This window comes from Panicum virgatum, chromosome 5K, assembly GCF_016808335.1.
Source record: "Panicum virgatum strain AP13 chromosome 5K, P.virgatum_v5, whole genome shotgun sequence".
Taxonomy (NCBI): Eukaryota; Viridiplantae; Streptophyta; class Magnoliopsida; order Poales; family Poaceae; genus Panicum; species Panicum virgatum.
The window spans coordinates 5,288,206-5,307,050 of record NC_053140.1 but is presented as its reverse complement, the minus strand read 5'-3'; the positions used below and the strand labels follow the sequence as shown (position 1 = coordinate 5,307,050).

Sequence of the window (18,845 nt, the reverse complement as noted above, 5' to 3'; positions counted from 1 at the left end):
CGCCCGGCGCTGGAGCTTGTCGCCTCGATTTGCGCCTCGCCGGCACACGCGGGGTGGGCAAGCCGGGGAGGGGAGGAGGCGACGGAGGACCCGAATCCGGCCGGCGCCGGAGCTCGCCTCCTCGATCCGCACCTCGCCGGCCGCGCCTGCTCGATGGCGCGCGCGGGGCGGGCGAGCCGGGCGGGGAGGTGAGGCGGCGGCGGAGGAAACGAGGCGCACCGGCCGGGGAGGTGAGCAGGCGGCGGAGGAAATGAGGCGGAGGCAGCGCTCGGTGGGGAGGGAGAGAGAGAGCAGAGAGAGAGAGTGGGTGGGAGGGAGGGAGGGCGGCAGTGGGGGAAAGGAGAAAAAAAACTGGTCCGCTGCTGATAATTTGTAGAGTAAAATAGAAAATTAATAGAGGACACATATCAATTATTTTGCTTCATATATTTAAACGCGCGTGGCGTAGCGCGCAATTGACCTGGTATCTATTTATCCGGCGACATCCGGTCCCCTAGCTTGTGTGTTTTGAATGGAAACGGATGATGTCCGAAGATTCAGCCTGTTCATAGTGAGTTTTTTTTTTTTTTGCCAATGAGTATGCCATTGCTTGTATCTGAAGGATGGCATTCAGTCATAACCAATCCGCCATCTTCTTTTCCTTTTTTTTTAAAAAAAGAAGCCATCCATCAGAAATTCAGAATGGACAGTATCAGCCAGTGTGTTCATTTCAGAGATGCGAGATACTCCAGGACAATTATCACGGTAGTTGTAGACGGATGGCTCATCAGTGAGTGCAGGCAGCTGGCGTACACGGCCTCTCTCTTTCTGCAGCGCAACAGTCACCACGCAGCGTGACAGCGGGCGTGGACGGACTGCGCGCAGGGCGAGCAGGCGAGCAGCTGCGCCCTGCTTTGCTTCGGCCCGGCCGAAGGTGCCATGGCCGCCGGCTCAGGGCAAGCCGCCAGGGCGCCAGCCAGCGGCCCAGTGCCCAGCTAGCTGCAAGCTGCCGCCGGCCGCCGCTGACGTCGTGCGTGCGCCGCGCCGCGTTGCCCCCCGGACCGCCGCGCAGCCGAGTTACGCACCGCAGTCTGAGCCTGGTCGAGGTGGGCGGCTGGACGATTCCTGCGGGTCGCAGCCGCGCCCGTGCAGCTGCGCCACCTCTGGGCACATTACACTCCAAGCGGCACGACGACAAGGCCGCTCTCGCCATGTCAACGGCCCGCCGCCGTGGTGGTTGGCTCGGCTCGCGTTGCCGCCCGCTATGACGAGCATAGCTTGGCCTCGGAGGCTCGGACAGTGGAAGCCACCCGAGAGAGGGACGCCCCCAATCATGGCCGATCATCCATCCGTCTCTGTCGTCGCCGAACAATCTTCCAACCAAAATTGAGCAAGCATCAGCTGGTTGGTGGATTGGATCGGCGATGTTGGTGGCTTGCTGCTGGGGACTGGGGTGTCGACGGCGTCCGGCCGGGCCAGCAGCGCGTGCGACGACAGCCCCCGCCGCGCCGGCAGATCGCCGGGGAATAACTACTCCCGTGCGGCACTGTTGGGCTAGCGAGCTCTCTCTCCATGAACGGCGGGGACGACGCCGGGGGACCAGCCAGCCACCGAGGCCTGCTGGCCCGCCGCCGCCTGCCGTACCCCCGCGGGCATCCATCCACCCATCCCCATCCGTGTTCGTGGCTGGTCAGCAGCGGGTTTCCCGTCAGCTTCTGCACCTGAGACACGCACACCATGCCGCTGTCACGTCTCCATGGGCCATGGCGTAGGGACTGGAACACGGCGTTCGTGTCAGGTAGGGTCCTGGATCTACCCCGCGTCGGCACGACGGTCACCGGCCCAAACTCCGACGAGCCAGCACTCGGCTCGGAACCCAAAAGGACCGAGAGCCCCGGCGACTATTCTACGCCGGCGGCGCAGATGCCGGGCGCGGGAATGTGCCGTGCCGGACAACAGTGATCCTCCTCGGGCCCGGCGGATTCCGACGACCGGTCGCCGAGGAGCACGCAACCCGGCTTTGAGATTCGCGAACACCCGCCATCAGCGTCCGAGAGGGGGTGAGGAGGAGGGAGCAACGACAAGGCGCAAGGCGCCGCCAGCACTAGCGTACGAGCAGCGGGAGAGAGCGATTTGCTCGCCGGCGTGGGAGACCGGGGCGGCGCGCGGTTCGCCGCCGGGGGAGGGGTGAACCGTGAACGGACGGAGCCAACGGGAGCCAGCGGCTGTCTGCCAGTGGGCTGTGGCTACTGGCTGGGTCGCTGTGACTGTGCGCACGTGACTCTGCTGCCTGCCACGCTGCAGTACAAGGTGCTCAGCCTTTTCGCCGTACAAGGTCCTCTCTGCAGGGGACGAGGCGGCCGGGGGGCAGTGGGTCCCACAATCATTTCGGTGGGCCCACATGTGAATGGACCATGGCCCACCTCTCAGGTTCACTGCGGGCCGGCTCCAGAGCGTCAAGCGGCCCAAACACTCAAAGAGGCCCATCCTGTGCTCACATGCTTTCTTAGTTTCTTATCTCTTGATCATGCCAAAATGACTGAAGTATAGAAATTTGAGGTGCCACAGAAAAGACTGGAAGAAAAAAAAAACAAAAGACTGCAAGAAGTATACGAGTCATGGAAGCTGTTGAAGAAAAAATGCATGTATATGATGGACTGTACACACATCTCCATTGGGGAAATGGGTGTGATGCTGGAGGCAACAGCTGGTTTGAATAAGCTGTTGATCTCAAAAATTTTGGAACATGCTTTGCCAATTTACATGTCCACTTTGAGGGAAACCTGTCGAGCGACAGGTGTAATCTACTTTGTAAACAATGCGATTTCGAGGTGTGGAGAGTAAGCAGAATATCCGGCTTGATTTCGCTGGAGCCAGGAGGTTGTATACGAACAGCCAGCTACCACTATTTGATTACTTAACATAAGTTTGAGGGAACCAGCTCACCAATACAAAATGCTTCAGCCTCAGGACCAGGGTGAAGAGAGCGTAGCACGGGAAGTGCAGCAATGCCACCACCAGGTACCTGCCAAGAGAGTTCTTTCGTTTTATCGAAATCGCAGTGTAAATCTAACAGCTTCAACAATACTGGCATATGATAGAAACAGCATGATAACAAATTCCTTGCTGAGCTGAGTGACAAGTGAGCCAATAACCTAGACTATTTAGGCATAAAACTCCTTTCCAATAACAAATTCCTATGATAAGTGCAATTTTAGTTTTTTCAAATAGATTAGTGGTATCGTGAAATGATTTTTATGCCCCTATTTGTTTGCCACATGTGGTTAGTTTTGGCATGCAAATCAAATCTGGCCACTTAATTAGGTAGGTAGTTAATGTCCAATCTCTAGAATTGCATTCTTTGTGGGATTTTTTTTTTCAAACGTAGGATTGCACTTTTCATGGGATGGAGGGAGTATGTTGTTCCTAACTAGCAGGCCCAAATGTGATTGATGTACGCTGGACGCACACCCCTGACCAAAAGACCGACCGCTTGCTAGCTTTCCCATTGCCCTCGAGTCTTGTCAGTTTCCGACACAAATATTAAAGATTTTATTTAAGGAACACGATAAGAATAAAACTGTTTAAGTAAAGATTATGCAACTAAAATTAAATATGTACTATTCATGATATGTTTCTTTCCTATATAATATATTATATTAATATTTGATTGTTCTATTTTATTTGTCTATTAGATCTCACTTTAGAGTTTTGCACGGGCCGCGGTTTATGCCGGCACGGCCCTGTATGGACTACTGATGCTATAGTTGCACATAAGGATGCCACTTAGCAGAAAAGAAGTACTTCTTTCAGCAAGTAGAGCTTACCATACAGGTGCTGCGGGGAATGTCAGGTCTAGAAATGGGTAAGGCCACCTGAACAAACACAAATCGTGTCACACATAAAGAGTTTTCACCTTATTAGCAAGAAAAAACACAGTTAGCATGCATTACCAAATTGACACGTTAGCATGGATGATCCATTGAACGTTAACAAAAAGGCCTGTCCACAGCAGGAAATATGCTATCCTAAACCACGGGAAATGCTGCATTGCAGATTAAATGGTCAATACAGAGATCGGTTCATCATGATATGGATCAGTATTCCAGCGTGAAATGCTTACCAATTTGTTTAGAGCAGCATCACCAACTAGGAAGACAACATTAATTGAATGTGTGCCGATCAGAATCTGTAATGCGCAACAGCTATAAGAATACAATTATAAAAAGCCAAGAATGCAAACAAATGTTTCTAATTGGGTTTACCATGTCGATAGTATGTGTAATCAAGTTTTTTTTTGTGTGTGTGTGTTTGGGGGCATTCTTCTTTAGAACCAGACCCCATGACGTAACTACTGAAAAGAAACACTGAACCACTTGGACAAAAATAACTTTGTGACTATGATATGGACTAGCAAAAACCCATTAAACTGTGGCCGTGTTTAGTTTCAAAAATTTTACCCCCAAAAACATCACATCGAATATTTAGACACATGCATGAAGTATTAAATGAAGTCTATTTATAAAACTTTTTACATGGATGGGTTGTAAATCGCGAGACGAATCTAATGAGCCTAATTAATCCACGATTAATTTATAATTAGTGAATGGTTACTGGATTAAGTAGGCTCATTAGATTCATCTCGCGATTTACAACCCATCTATACAAAAAGTTTTGTAAATAGACTTCATTTAGTACTCCTAAATAGCAAGATTCCCTTTCAAAAATTTTACGGGTAAAGATCTAAACACAGCCTGTGAATCAAGTAACTTTTGTACAAAAATATGGCAATAAGTATTAGAAGTACTCATTACATGTTACAATATGGATGACCAAACAAGACGTACAGAAAATTTGTTTTAACTTTTTTTTTTTTTGAGAAGTCGCAAAGTAGTTCTCTTCCCCTCTTGTTCTGTTTAGGAAGACACTGCCTTACTGTTCTCTTCTGATTAAATACAGTACTTTTAGATCTTAGATTGAAATAAAGTATCTCGAAATATCAGAAGAGAGTACTCACAAAATTCATCTCATATTCATTGTGGGCAAGGAAAGGGTACAAAATAAGCCAGAACACCAGATCCGTAATCAACACAGCACCTGCATTTGTCTGTAAACAAGAATACAGGATTTGAGTAGAGCAACGAGTAGAGCGATGCTGTGGTCAGTTTTTATATTTCTGTATGATTTTGATTGATTTAAACCATGCCTAGTTTATGTCAAAGCGACAAGGCATGCTTATGATGGGTTACCTGAAACATAATTTGGAAGAGGTAACCCCCAAATCCTGCAATTTCTTGTCCTCCATGTGTTTTACTGTAACAAGGACTTTTGATTACATGGTCATATGCACTTTCCACTGTTGGAGCAATGATATATGAGCCACGATCTGCACCAGATCCTATCAGATCAGATCCATCTCCCCTGGTCTTGTAAGCATATTGATAGCATCCATAAATTGAAAGCAGCGAGCCAAGCTAAAGATAAGGAATGTGTCAGTGAAATGAACTAGAAAGTAGTATTTGTGAAATAGGGGTGTGAAAGCATATATAAACTACAATCTGCTTCAGATGAATCCTACAAGGAAATAGGGGTGTGAAAGCATATATAAACTACAATCTGCTTCACGGAGTTGTGGTGGCATGAATCGAATTTTCCCTTGTTTCAATGTCGACAGACGTTCAATAACACATGAAATCTGTCACGGAGGCAGCTAATCATAAATGATAAAGCGGCCAACAGCGAAAGGAAAAACTACATACCCCAAAATATAAGGTGACAAGCAAGAACGTCCACCTGTCCCATGTAGAGAACAAAAAATCAAACCATATCATGTATATTTATTCAGTACTCTTTGAGTTGTGACTAGTGAAACTACTTCCAGGAATTATTGTCAATTATAAAGACTGGCTTACTGTGTGTAGTATAGGAAGATACTCCATCCATCAGTGATGATGTCTACCAAAAGAATCGAAGCCAGAATGAAGAAGGCCACAAGGCGAAATGCCAGCAACCAGCCAGGGTGGATCTCCTCAAGGCACGGCTTCCAGCAATCTTCAAGATACACAACTCCAGGTCCGGCCCGGGACGGCGCCTCCTCTCTGTCTCCGCCGTCATCGCCATTGCTGTCCCGTGAACTGGGCCCCTCGTACTTCCAAATCAAGAAGCATGCCAAAGCCATGCAGGAGTACACCCAGAGCGCGCATAGCAAAAACCTCCAGTTGAGCCAGCACTCTGGTTCGGTGGTGTCCACGGCCATGGCTGAGAACTGGAATGCTGAATTGGTCGACCACTGCCACCACATAAACAACACATCATATAAGTTCACAGCCCCGTCATTGTCAGGTAAATTTGATTCCATACTTGCTCGTGTCTGTTCTATATAGAACAAAAAGGAGTAATTTTCTACTTTCCTTGCCGGCAAAGAGAGACATCAATACCTAATATCCTACTAATTGCCAATCAGAGAAAGAAAAAGGCAAAAGAACAGGAGCAAGAAAGCGAAAGAAACCAATACACTATTCAGAGTTTTTCAGAATCTATCCTGCAACCTGGGTACCCCCCGCAAAAGGTTGTAAAGATGCAAGCTTTTGCTGTTCCATCGACGCGCACGCACGAAACTAAAGAACAGCGAAGCAGAGGGCATCAAGAAAACTATCGTCCGAGCAGATGAAGCGGGGCAGGGAACTTAATATACCGGCGATTGATTCGTTGCAAGGATCGCGCACGGGAAGACCAACCCGGAGTTTCAGACGCGCCGGCGGAGGCGCTTCCCGGTCCCGGACAGAACCTCCACTCCCCCTTGTCCGCTTGCCTTCTCCGAGCTTCCTTCCACCTCGTTTATGTGATGCGTCTTCCTCCGCCGATTATACTACTCCTCGAGATTGAGACGAGGGGAGGAGACATGTGCGCATCAGTATATGCACAGTAAAAAAGGGCACGAATTCAGAAATGTCGGGCAGAATATAGGATGTGTAGATGATGAATTACGATATACGGATGGGCAGATCTCTTCCAGTTCCTCGCAAGAATCTCGGAGTCAAGGGAGGCGCCGGCGGTGGACTAGCGCTGGCTACCAATCTGGATCCCTCGGGAAGCCTCCCTGTCAGACACCCTCACAAGACAGCGCGGCCACAGGAGACGAGTCGGCGGGGCAAGCGAGAGAAGAAGTGAACAAACCAAGAAACCAACCACGGCGAGGGGGACTGGGGAGCCACATGTTTGCCGTGCTTGATTGGATTGGAGGCGCCCCACGGGGCAGCTGATCTGGAGATCAGGAGATGCGAGGCGAGTGAGATGGAGGTGGCAACAAATTGTTCTCCAACTCGGACCGCCTGCTTGGAATCGGCCGGACGGATGGATGGATTATGGCTCAATCATTTGTGCTTGTATCGATTGGCCTTCGCAACCTCAAGTCAAGATAAAAACAAAAGGGATTTTATCACGTTGCTGTTCAACGGACGTACTGGTATACATCCGAACATTCTGGCACTTGTGCGATCGCAGACACGCAGCCTACCCACGCCATTCCCCATTAACCACCCCTCATCTCTACCTACGATTTCCGCACAAAAAAAAAAGGCAGGAGAGCGTGGCCACATCATAAAAAAATCGTGCCCGTCCATCCGGTGACCAATGGCCGGCGGCTGGCCGAGCCCATCCTCCCCGCGGCCTGCTCCTCGCCGCAGCTGACCGAGGCCACGCCCCGCCGGCTCCTTGCAGCGCAGGCCCGAGGCTCCTCGCGCCCCGCCGCGCGCCACGCGGGCCCGCCGCCGGCCCGAGCTCTGGCCGCCTGGTCACGGCTCCCCGGAGCCGGATCCGACAGCCGCAGGAGAGAGATAGAGGGAGAGGGAGAGGAGGGAGAGAAAGGGAGGCCAGACGCCGAGGCCCGTACGCCGCCGCCGCGAGCTCGTCGCCGTCGCCCGTGGACCCACTGAGCTCGAGGCCGCACGCCGGCCGAGCTCGAGGCCACGCCACCACAGAGGGGCGAGGCGGGCCAGGGCGGCGGGGCGCTCGCGGCCGGGGAGGGAGGCGCCGGCCGGGAGGGAGGAGACGCCGCGCCCCGCGCGGATCCTGCCGTGAGGAAGCTCCAGGGCCGCATCCAGGCGCCCTCGAGGCTGCCACCGCCGCCATGGCCTCGCGCGGACCGCCATGGCCGCCAGGCGCTAGCGGCTGCTGCCCCTCCAGATAGAATCGCTCCGGCCACAGCCCTCCTCTGCTCGGCAATGACGGGGAAGAGGAAGAAATGGGCGCCGAAGCCGAGGAGCTCGCCACCGCTGCTCTCCTCTTCAGCTCGGCTCGAGGCCGAGTGCCACCACGCTCGCCTCTGCCCGCCGGAGCCACGAGCCGCCACAGCCTGGCCCTCCATCGCCAGAGCTAGCTCCACCTCGCCCGAGCTGAGGCCGCTGCCAGACGCCATCGCGCTGCCCCCTGCTCCCTCCGCCTTGCCCTGCGCTGCCGGCACATCCCCCCTCCGCTTTGCTCTCTCCCTCCGCCTCGTTCTCTCCCTCTCTCTTTTCTCTCTCTCACACGGACAGAACAGAGGGGCCGTAAGCCCGTGAACGTGAGGCAGAGCAGAGGGTAAGCCGGCCACGTCAACGTGACCAATGGGAGCACGCCACCCGGATGCAGGTGAGGTGAACCCTCTTCAGGCTTGCCTCATGTGAACCACACTCAGCAACCCGAGTTCACATAATGGTTCACGAGCGGGTCCACAGAACAGTACCGGCCAGTCAAAGGCTCAGAGGCCACGACCGTCAGCAACACATGGGCCATTTCTCTTTTGACTCTAACTTGTGACTACAGCAGCCAATTAATCACAAATCCTTTGGAATTTCCATGTAAAATCAGCGCGCGTATTGTGTTAGGAATTGAAATAATGTTCAGAGTATTTGTGGAAAGACAAATCGAACAGTTTTTGCTCCCTTTCTATTTTTGTTGTAATTATTTAAATTCATTAGATTCTTGCAATACGCCATATATTTGAGTTCACTTTACTCACACTAATTTAAATTACTAAAATATATACCACAATCAATTCAAATGCACCTTTAAAAAATTGGACATTTAAATTTGTTTGCGTATGCAAAAAAACAATTCACTTGATAAGGTCCACAAATTCACATAGTAATCATCAAGTGCCTTATCTTATAAACATTTGTTCAAATGTAGGCAAAATTTACGAATTACTTAAGTAAATTTTACTTAACACTATTTAGTAGAACATGAGTGCTTAGCATATGAATAGGTTTTTCTATACCTATTAATCTTTTTCTTTTATGAATAAATCTGCAGAAACTAATTGTATAGTAAACCAATAAATAAATAAATAATATATATTACGTCTTATCTAAGTACCTTAAAAAGTGCATCTGTCTACATACAATTATTTTTACTCTATGCACGAAATAAAGTCTACATCAAATATAATACCACAACCTAATACAGGCCCCGCCACCGCCATGATGTTCATATGAACAAATACTATGACTACATTCTAAATATTCCATTTTTGCCCTTCTATGCATTACTTAATTAGAACAAATTCTAAATACATTCTATAAATTCATCCAAATGCATACAAATTAACCAAAGCTATTCTTCCTATAATTGGAACACCGAAACGTCTTCAAATAAAAAAGTGCTCGATATAAAAGTTGCTCGAAATTCAAAGTGCTTCTACAATTCATTTATAAAAATAGCTATACAACTGCACGCGGAAAAAAAATCAAGCATATCATGGGTAAATCCACTGGCCACTCGCGGCAATGCCGCGAGGTTTTCTAGTAAAAAATGAAATACGCAGATGTTACCGTCAAATTATACAACAAAAAATAAATATTAATGATGTTGAGTGCTTGCTGGATCAAAGTAGATATTCATCTCAATACACCCAATTCACATTGAGCTCCGTCAGTGTTTAGATCATAATCTTGGTCAGTGTTTAGATCATAATCTTGTCGTCAGAGGTTTTATATGAAAAGATTTGCGGCTTTCTTTTTTTGATGAAACAGGAGGGGCAAGGCCCCTACATTTGCGGCTTTCTATATATCTGTTTTTCAAATTGGAAGTAGAAAGTCGAATTCAAATCAAAAGAAAAAAAATATGCGCACCACATTCAAACAGTACATGACAGTTGAAAATGGTTAGACATCCTTTGGTTTCCATCAAAGGCCACATTTGAACTTTTATGCTCATCCTTGACGTGTGAAAATTCATGTGCGACATGGTTGTCTACATGTAATGTAAGGTGTTAATATATTTACATCCAATAAAACTATAAAAGTAAAAACTTACAGTATAAAACACTGCGAAAAATTGTGACACTAATTGTTCCTATCCTTACAGCGGGATCGACACTAAGGTAATGTTGGGAGACCGAGTATATAGACCGCCCCTTAGAAGCCGGGAACGTGGAATGTGGCCACGTTCCTCGTTCCATGTTCCTCGTTCTGGAACGGGAACAGGAACGGGAACAATTTAGTGTAAAAATCTTTCATAAACGATGTTCCTCGTTCCGGGAACGTTCCGATTCCAGGAACGAAAATGGGAACATGGCTACTAAGGACCGTCCTCGTCAGTTCTCGGCAAGCGCCCGACCACGAGCAACCCGGTCCAGAGCTTCTTCCAGCCACCGCCAAACCGCCTCCATTGTCGTCTTCCAACGCCGATGACATGGGGCCGCAGTACAGGCTGTAGACCGACGATCTGCTCAGGCTGTTTTACTCGATGGGGACCTCAGAATTCCTAGCCATCTCGGACAGGGTATTGAGGTCAGGAAGCTCCCAGCATGATCCTGACTGTGCCGCCTCAGCTCACATCCCAGTGCGTGGCACCAGCGCTGCAGCTGCGCCGAACTTGTTCCTTGGCTCGGGAAATGGCGGTGGCATGGCATCAACAAGGAGAAGGGCAAAGAGGTGTGTTCGTACTGGGACTTGGATGCCATGGTCGAGATGGAGTCCATGAATGAATAAGGGGCAGAGGAAAATTGCAATTATAGGACACCAAACAATGGGCTTCGCAATTATAGGACTCCAAACATTGATTTCGCTAAAATGACCCTTGAAACATCAGCTCTTTGTTATGCATAACATTTGGAGCCTTTAATCAACTTGTTACTCTAAAATACATGTATTTTGCTGTGACGTGACCCTAGGTGACAGGTCAGCAAGTGCCTGACTCGGCACTGGGCACTGATGGCCAAGTTGGCTCGAAGGACAATAGAAACTAATCGTCTATCAGGAATTGGAATTGATAAGCAACAGCAGCTCAGGATAAACTTCAATATCTTTCATTGCTTCTTTTTCATTTTTCATATTAAAAACTTGTGTCGCCCTGACAGCTTCATTTGGTTGTTTTCCCTTATAAAGATTGCTGAACTAATGGAACAACTTTGATGTGTTCTTTGTTGTCTGTCATCCATTCCAAGAACAGATTTGTTGTTCTATGTATTCTTTATGAGACATTTCCAGAAGAATTCAAGAGATACGAATGCATAACATAGTGCTAAAGCAGACTGGCAAGATGATAGAACAAGACACTCGGCCAATTCGGTAGTAATAGTTACTCTGTAAAAGTTAAGTGTGGTTAATCTTCATTTATGTTAGAAGATACAGATGATCATGGTGCGCATTTTGTATGTCTAGATGCTACTCTAGAAATCTTTCGGCAATTAATACCAAGAGTATTGGAGAAATACATCTCACACATTCCAAAAGCCTTTGGCGTTGTTTCTATCCACACAAAAAGGATATAACTACTGCTACCTTAAAAGATTAAAGAATTTTACAGGGAAGCCTCATATTGACCTGTGACTTCTTGATATATTTGTCATGTTCTTTTATCAATATAAGGGTACTCAGTCGGTGAAAACCATATACCCAACAAAACGGAGATGTGTAGAAATAGCAAAAGCAGTGATGAATAGGCAGTAGAAGGGTAAATGTTCCAGCAGAGCTCCACACCAAGAAATATAATGATCCTGAGAGAATGAGGGGAAATGAAAATAAGAGTCCAAACCAAGTGGATGAATAGTTGAACGAATGCACTGTTTACACCTTAGTTTCAAAACAAGAAGAATGCATTTAATCTTCACAAAAAGGAAGCAAACATTTCTATCAATATGATCATGCTTAGTTCGTTCATAAAGTTGCAAGACTATTATAAACTGAGGCAGAAAAAGGTCTACGCGAGCGTGGAACCTTACCTCAAAGGTGTCGGAAAATGTGTTTTCCACAACAGAAAAGGCAATGAATAGAAGTACCTGCACAACAGAAAGGATCCAACTTGGATTCTAGCATTCACAAACAATAGCCAAATGAATACTCGACACTTTTGATGTTGAGGGGAGCCTGTACTTACCAGGAATAGAATTGGTAGTGTAATGATCGGGCACACACGATGCCAATGAAGTTGCCGACAAACATAACAGTTACAATATCTGGAATCGTGTTGTAGCTATCCAGTTAGTCAAGCAATAAAAAAGAGATCCAAATGCTATGATTAGTTTAAGAAGTCTAACGCACGTTCTTTACTGAGAATGGATGGTCTGGGTTTGCTGGAAAAAAGCTGTACAATTGATTTGGCGTGTTTAAATCTGGAATGCAACAAACTGAATAGGCCTCCTTCATGCCTGTCAACAAAAGTAAAAGAATGTTATGCACCAGCACAACCACTATAAAATATCCTAGCATTTTTCTCCAAATTTACTGATATAGATATAAGTTAGAAACGTGCAAATATTCTTAGAAATACTGATATATTAGAGAGAAAAATTGAGGGCACATTGGACTATTGAGATGAGTGTAGATTTTTGCTAACTGATTACGCTCAATATGAGTGGTAAGTACTCACTTTAACCACTTGTAGTGTGCAAATACCATAAGGGTCGTGAGGTGAAGAATCAACAACGCAATAGCAAGCTCTTTGGATACAAACAACTTCTCTGGGACGAATTTAAAGTTCACAGACCTGAAAAAAAAAACAATTAACTCTGTCCATAACTAGGAAGTCACATGTAGTGTGTGATACATATGGCATAATGGTGCTGCTGAAATGATTCGAAATTTATGAGATATTATATACACACCAGAAATGGATGAAGACACGGCCGAGATTGAATGCCCTTGAGATGTACTCAACTGGATGTGACAGCAAGAATGGCATACCCAACAATACCTAGAGACAGGAAATCAAATCATTAGGATCAACAGTGTGATACCTTGTGTCCCATCTAACCAGCTACAGTCTAGCAGTATACAATCAATAATCACTAACTTTTCCATGTCAATATCAATAATATCATGTATACAATCTGATAAGCTAGAAAAGCTCCAAAAGTAAAGTGCAATTAGCAGAATATGAAAGGCACAAGTAGTTGTGAAGTTAATTCCTTTGTGACACGCTACTGGAAAACATCACTATGCTTTGAAGTTTACAGATAAAGAAATTGCAAAAGACAGCATTCAGTTTGACATTGTAATATTATATGAAGCAGGAGTAAATTACTAGCAAGATAGAAGAAACTGCCAGGCATAGCCAAACTGATATTGATACATGGTGCTAAGAAGACAGTTTGACAAACTGGGAATAGTGGAATGGGAAGAGCCTTTTTTTAAATTACTAGCAAGATAGAAGAAACTGCCAGGCATAGCCAAACTGATATTGATACATGGTGCTAAGAAGACAGTTTGACAAACTGGGAATAGTGGAATGGGAAGAGCCTTTTTTTTAAAAAAAAAGGAAAGAAAAGAAAATAAAAGAAAGAACAATGCACCTGTACTACAGCAGCTCCAAACAAGGCAAAGAAGACTCCTTTGATGCTCATGCTCTGTACAAACAACTTAGTAAGGGTAACAGTTGGCAGCATAGAAAGATGTAATGAAGAGACAAACCATGGTGCAGTTGTAATTTGTACCTTCACCATCAGTAGAAGCAAAGAAGGAGCGAAAAGAAGGACATTCATCTTAACCGAGACAGCTCCACTGCAAAAAAGATTGATAATAACTAAATGTCAGCAGCTATTTTCTAGCAATGGTATTTCTGTTTGGCAGTTTATAAAAAATAAGAAGCGGGCTTATGAAATTTACTACCATACTGTTGAGATCACCTGAAAACTATTAGGCCAAGGTACCACTTATGATAAATAATCAAAACCATAGCAGCATGGAGCAATGTCATGGCGAAGCAGTCGTTGAAAAGGCGGAGCACAAAAATGGAGTGAACCCTTTTGGACAAACAAAGCAAACCTAAAGCCCACCATGGAAGCTGCGTCCATTATTGAGAGAGAATTAGAAACCACATTGGGTAAAGAGCAACCAAAAGAAACTTTGTGATCCTCACAGCACACCAATTATTGAGTTATAATTGCAGAACTAAAGAAAATATTGCTATATATGCGAATTGCCCACATTCGTAGATTATCTTATCTGGGCTAGACAAAGGATTGTCTGTATATGAGTACACATGACAGAATAATAGAATATAAACTGGTCGTCAAATTATCCTTGCTAAATAAACTAAGAACTAAAAAGAAGACTATTCTATATGAGAATCACAATCACTGAAGTCTGAACTTTAGGACTGGAAGGAAGAAAAAAGTGATCAGTTTTGCATCCGTACCACTTCAGTCTTGACGTAAAGCAGAAGAACGAGGCACAGGTTGACAATGTACAGGACGCCAAACAAAATCTGCAGGCAAGTACCCAAGAATTCAGCACTCTTAAGCACTGCCAAGCCTTTGATAACAATGGGGGATGAAGACGCAGCAGAGCAAACGAGTTCGTGTTGTTATAGAGATTTCGCTGTGCGGTGACCTGAGCAGGGAAGACTTGGCCGCCGGTAAGGAACTTAATGGCGGAGTAAACGTAGAGGAATCCAGCCGGGTAGACCAATGGTCCTGTGTCTCCCTCGATCTTGGTATAGTCCCTCCCCCCCTCCAGAAAGGCATCCACCTAGCATATCCAACACACACCAACAGAGGCCAATATCACACCTTTCATCCCAAATTCCAAATTATTGAGTCAGAAAAGAAGGAAACCAGCAATCTGTTCACTATGCTAGTACCTGAGACATGTAGGCGTCCCAGTCGATCTTGGTATCTGTTCATTGAAGCAACAGAACTGCTTAGCGGCAATTAAGAGATAAAGAGAGCTGAGCAAGAAGGCACCGAGTTTGAAGTTACAGACACGGGACGAAGGCGATGATGAGCACGACGAGCGCGGCGTTGGCGAGCACCAGGAGGGCGGCGAAGTAGAGCGGCCTCCGGTCGGACGTCCCGGACGGCCTCTCCACCGCCGCCGTGGCCGTGGCCGTTCTTGCGGCGCGCTTCTTCTCCGCCCGCGCCATGCCTACCACCGGCGGCGAGGCGCCACCGGGCGGCAGATCCAGGGGGAAGACGAGCCGAGCCGAATTCCGCCGGACGACGACGACCCACCCACTCACGGGGGGTCCTATCCATCTTGCGTGCGATAGAAACTCGTGGAATCGCGCAAGGCCACTACAGCCCAGCACCGGCCCACTGGATACAGCAGCGTGCACGCACAAGCACAAGTCACGCTGACGATCGTCTATTGTAGCGGAGGCTCAAGTCATGTACTTTGATTTTCTATTTATACTTCGTTTTGTTTTTCCTTAGCTTGAAATAACAGATTCAACATTATTGTCATAACTAGATCAATATTAAAAAAACTAATTCAACATTTATAAAAAATATTGAAACAACTTATTATAAATGTTGAGGTAATATATTAAAAATGTTAAACTAGTATATTGAAATGTTGAAATATTTAAAATTAAAATTTAAGATAATATATTGGATCTCATTTTGTTGCATTAATTCTAAAGAATACTATAGTCTAAACAGAATTAAAATTGGATGCATGGTTTAAGAGAAAACGTCATTTGAAACTTGAATTTGTTTACCATCTCACACACCCTCCTGTTGGGTTGCGACACGTGTCTCCAACCTGCTGCCCTACCAGCCTGCTCCCGCGCGTGCAGTTCGTTGCCGTGCATGCCACGCGCACCTGCCCTCACATATCATCCCAGCCATCTAATAACATTATACGCATCTCAAACAATAGAAGATGTATTAATAAAAATCTATCGGAAGATGTATAGGAATCCTGCCCGCTGACCCACCCCCGCGCCGCCGAAGCGTGAGCTCCCGTTAGGCGGGCCAAAGAGGGGTAGGGGCCTATCCATCTTCCGTGCGATAGAAACTCGTGGAATCGCACAAGCCCACTACAGCCTAGCACCGGCCCACTGGACATAGCAGCGTGCACGCACAAGCACAAGTCACGCTGACGATCGTCTGTTGCAGCGGAGGCTCAAGCCATGTACTTTGATTTTCTATTTATATTTCATTTTGTTTTTCCTTAGCTTGAAATAACAGATTCAACATTATTGTCATAACTAGATCAACATTTTAAAAAACTAATTCAACATTTATAAAAAAATATTGAAACAACTTATTATAAATGTTGAGGTAATATATTAAAAATGTTGAACTAGTATATTGAAATGTTGAAATATTTAAAATTAAAATTTAAGATAATATATGGGATCTCATTTTGTTGCATTAATTCTAAAGAATACTATGGTTTAAACAGAATTAAAATTGGATGCATGGTTTAAGAGAAAAACGTCATTTGAAACTTGAATTTGTCTACCATCCCACGCACCCTCCTATTGGGTCGCGACACGTGTCTCCAACCTGCTGCCCTACCAGCTTGCTTCCGCGCGTGCAATTCGTGCCGTGCATGCCACGCGCACCTGCCCTCACATATCATCGCAGCCATCCAATAGCATTGCACGCATCTCAAACAGTGGAAGATATATTAATAAAAATCTACCAAGATGTATAGGAATTCTGGGCCAAAGATGGGCTTTCACTGCGGCGATGGGCTTTCTGGGTTCTTGGGCCCCCAATGGGCCAGTACCTCCTGCTTTGGGCCGCGAGGGATCTGGGCGACGCGCTTTTTTCATTTTTATATTTTAAAAAATAAAATTTCAAAAATATATGCCAAATGGGGAAAATTTCAAAAATGGGTGCCAGTCGCCCCCCTAATGGGCGACAGGGTGACTGTCGCCCATCCAGTGGGCGACAGGACCTAAATGTAAAAAAAATATTTAGGTCCTGGCGCCCAGGGCGCATTAAATAGTGAACTTGTAAAATCAACATAAAATTATATAAAAATCAAAAAAAATACAAACTCAACTGTTATGGATACTATGAAACAAGATCTACAACTTTTGTTACATAAAGTTTTTCATTTGATCAATGTATCTTTCTCTATTTTAAATACCAGTTTAATGCACTTTTGTTTAAATCTCAAGATCCATCTTTGGATGCATGTAATCTTTGACCAGAGTGTTGCATATGGTGAGCATAGGTTTGTAAAAAAATTGGTAGGCCAGAAAACATTTCTAGAATAAGTTTTTAAATTAGATCTTGCAATATGTCTAGTTTAAATGGGTTATTTATCCATGCTGCTATACTGAGTATTAGAAGCCATAACTTTTACAGTACCATTATTTTATTTCCTAAGAGCTATAAAAAAAATTTGGTAAATTTTAGATAAGCACAACTAGACCAAATGAATTATTTCAGATTTTCCTAGATACAAGAACTATTTTTCTTGATTTAGATACATTGATCAAATGAAAAACTTTATGTAACAAAAGTTGTAGATATTATTTCATAGAATCCAGAACAGTTGAGTTTGTATTTTTCCGATGTTTCTACAATTTTATATCGATTTTAAAAGTTCACTATTTAATGTGCCCTGGGCGTCTGAACCTAAATGTAAATTTTTTTTACATTTAGGTCCTGTCGCCCACAGGCACCCTGTCGCCCATTAGGGGACGATAAGCATCTATTTTTAAAAATTTCTATATTCGACAAATATTTTTAAAATTTTGTTTTTTTAATATAAAAATGAAAAAAAAGGCCTGGGCTACGGAGGCCGGCGGTCAGATGCTTTGGGCCCATTCGGGGGCCTCGAGTAGTCGTCGTCGTCTCCTTCGGCGGGCGGTCGCCGTCGAGGCGCGCGTCACCCTCCACGACAGCGTCTCGGTCGATTCCGACGGGCATCCCCATTCCACTGCGCTCGCTTAGGCAGCCAGCACCGTATTCTTATTCTTATCCCATGGCTGAGCGGGGCTCCGTCCTCTTTATCGCCGGACCCGTTCGCTAAAGCAAAGGTTCACGGTCGCAACGCGCGGGCTCGCTGGATTCATCTCGCGCGCCGGCGATCCTGACCTGAATTCTGAAGCTCCGACCTCACGAGACGAAAATTATTTCTTCTAAATTTGTGTGCCCTGACCTTACCACGCCTGTCTTACCACTTCTCTCTCTTTTTTTTTAATCGGAGTTGGTAATTGCAGCAAGAGGCGACAAACCACGAGCGTTAACTTTTGCATCCATTGTACTGACATTCGCATAAAGAATAGAACTTGTACGTCGCATAAGTTCGTAATGGAGACGGGTGCACGAAAATGGCGTTTGCGCGTTACTAGAAACGTTGGGTTTTCAACGCTTGGAATTGAATTCCCGAGCGTGATAACGTGCCTGATCTCGACTGTTATCTCCGTGCATCGGTCGTGCACGGTGCACATCCGACCTCACCTCACCGGTGACGCCACATTTTTTGGGTTGGAAAACAAAAACTTGTGGCGCCGATGGCCATTAGATGCTGAATCCAACAGGGCCAAGATGACGACATGGACACGACGAAGGTGAGAGGAAGAAGAAGGGCAGCCGCCATCCAAGTCCCATTTGTACGCCGCCCCTGCCAACCTGTCAGTGCGGTCTCCTGGCGTCAATACTTGTCCTGCATCGCAAAGCCACAGGGACGAACGAGTACGGG

The 18,845-nt window shown here is 46.0% G+C and overlaps 2 protein-coding genes across 4 annotated transcripts; both read right to left on the bottom strand.

Moving 5' to 3' along the window:
- Positions 1 to 2,589: 2,589 nt before the first annotated feature.
- LOC120705851 lies at positions 2,590 to 7,551 on the bottom strand. Of its 2 annotated transcripts, none has more exons than XM_039990386.1 (10): positions 6,967 to 7,551; positions 6,717 to 6,847; positions 5,892 to 6,268; positions 5,739 to 5,772; positions 5,229 to 5,453; positions 4,997 to 5,086; positions 4,103 to 4,168; positions 3,933 to 4,024; positions 3,807 to 3,854; positions 2,590 to 3,004 (listed from the first exon to the last, which is right to left on the bottom strand). In XM_039990386.1, exons 3-10 carry the CDS (start codon positions 6,233 to 6,235, stop codon positions 2,893 to 2,895), a joined length of 1,011 nt encoding a protein of 336 aa, XP_039846320.1. In that variant the 5' UTR covers positions 6,236 to 6,268; positions 6,717 to 6,847; positions 6,967 to 7,551; the 3' UTR covers positions 2,590 to 2,892. The 2 variants fall into 2 exon arrangements, with proteins under 2 accessions (XP_039846320.1, XP_039846319.1); XM_039990385.1 differs by having other exon boundaries at positions 6,674 to 6,847; positions 6,967 to 7,549.
- A 3,984-nt stretch (positions 7,552 to 11,535) lies between these two features.
- LOC120705850 (dol-P-Man:Man(5)GlcNAc(2)-PP-Dol alpha-1,3-mannosyltransferase-like) lies at positions 11,536 to 15,448 on the bottom strand. 2 transcript variants are annotated; one of them, XM_039990384.1, is made up of 13 exons: positions 15,162 to 15,434; positions 15,040 to 15,074; positions 14,790 to 14,927; positions 14,596 to 14,664; positions 14,084 to 14,241; positions 13,892 to 13,958; positions 13,751 to 13,804; positions 13,064 to 13,152; positions 12,829 to 12,945; positions 12,501 to 12,607; positions 12,337 to 12,415; positions 12,182 to 12,238; positions 11,536 to 11,956 (listed from the first exon to the last, which is right to left on the bottom strand). In XM_039990384.1, the coding sequence occupies exons 1-13, from the start codon at positions 15,319 to 15,321 to the stop codon at positions 11,806 to 11,808; spliced, it is 1,281 nt and encodes a 426-aa protein (XP_039846318.1). In that variant the 5' UTR covers positions 15,322 to 15,434; the 3' UTR covers positions 11,536 to 11,805. The 2 variants fall into 2 exon arrangements, with proteins under 2 accessions (XP_039846318.1, XP_039846317.1); XM_039990383.1 differs by having other exon boundaries at positions 13,751 to 13,958; positions 15,162 to 15,448.
- Between the last annotated feature and the right edge of the window lie 3,397 nt (positions 15,449 to 18,845).

Bases quoted from the DNA above. Each gene is read 5' to 3' on its own strand.
- LOC120705851 (XM_039990386.1), bottom strand. From the start codon at position 6,235: ATGGCCGTGGACACCACCGAACCAGAGTGCTGGCTCAACTGGAGGTTT. The intron at 5,773-5,891 runs GTAAGCCAGTCT...TACATGGGACAG, and splicing joins ATCTTCCTATACTACACACA to GTGGACGTTCTTGCTTGTCA. The intron at 5,087-5,228 runs GTAACCCATCAT...TCTTGTTTACAG, and splicing joins TCTTCCAAATTATGTTTCAG to ACAAATGCAGGTGCTGTGTT.
- LOC120705850 (XM_039990383.1), bottom strand. From the start codon at position 15,321: ATGGCGCGGGCGGAGAAGAAGCGCGCCGCAAGAACGGCCACGGCCACG. The intron at 14,928-15,039 runs GTACTAGCATAG...TGGATATGCTAG, and splicing joins GGGACGCCTACATGTCTCAG to GTGGATGCCTTTCTGGAGGG. The intron at 13,153-13,750 runs GTGCATTGTTCT...TCCTGTCTCTAG, and splicing joins TTGGAGCTGCTGTAGTACAG to GTATTGTTGGGTATGCCATT.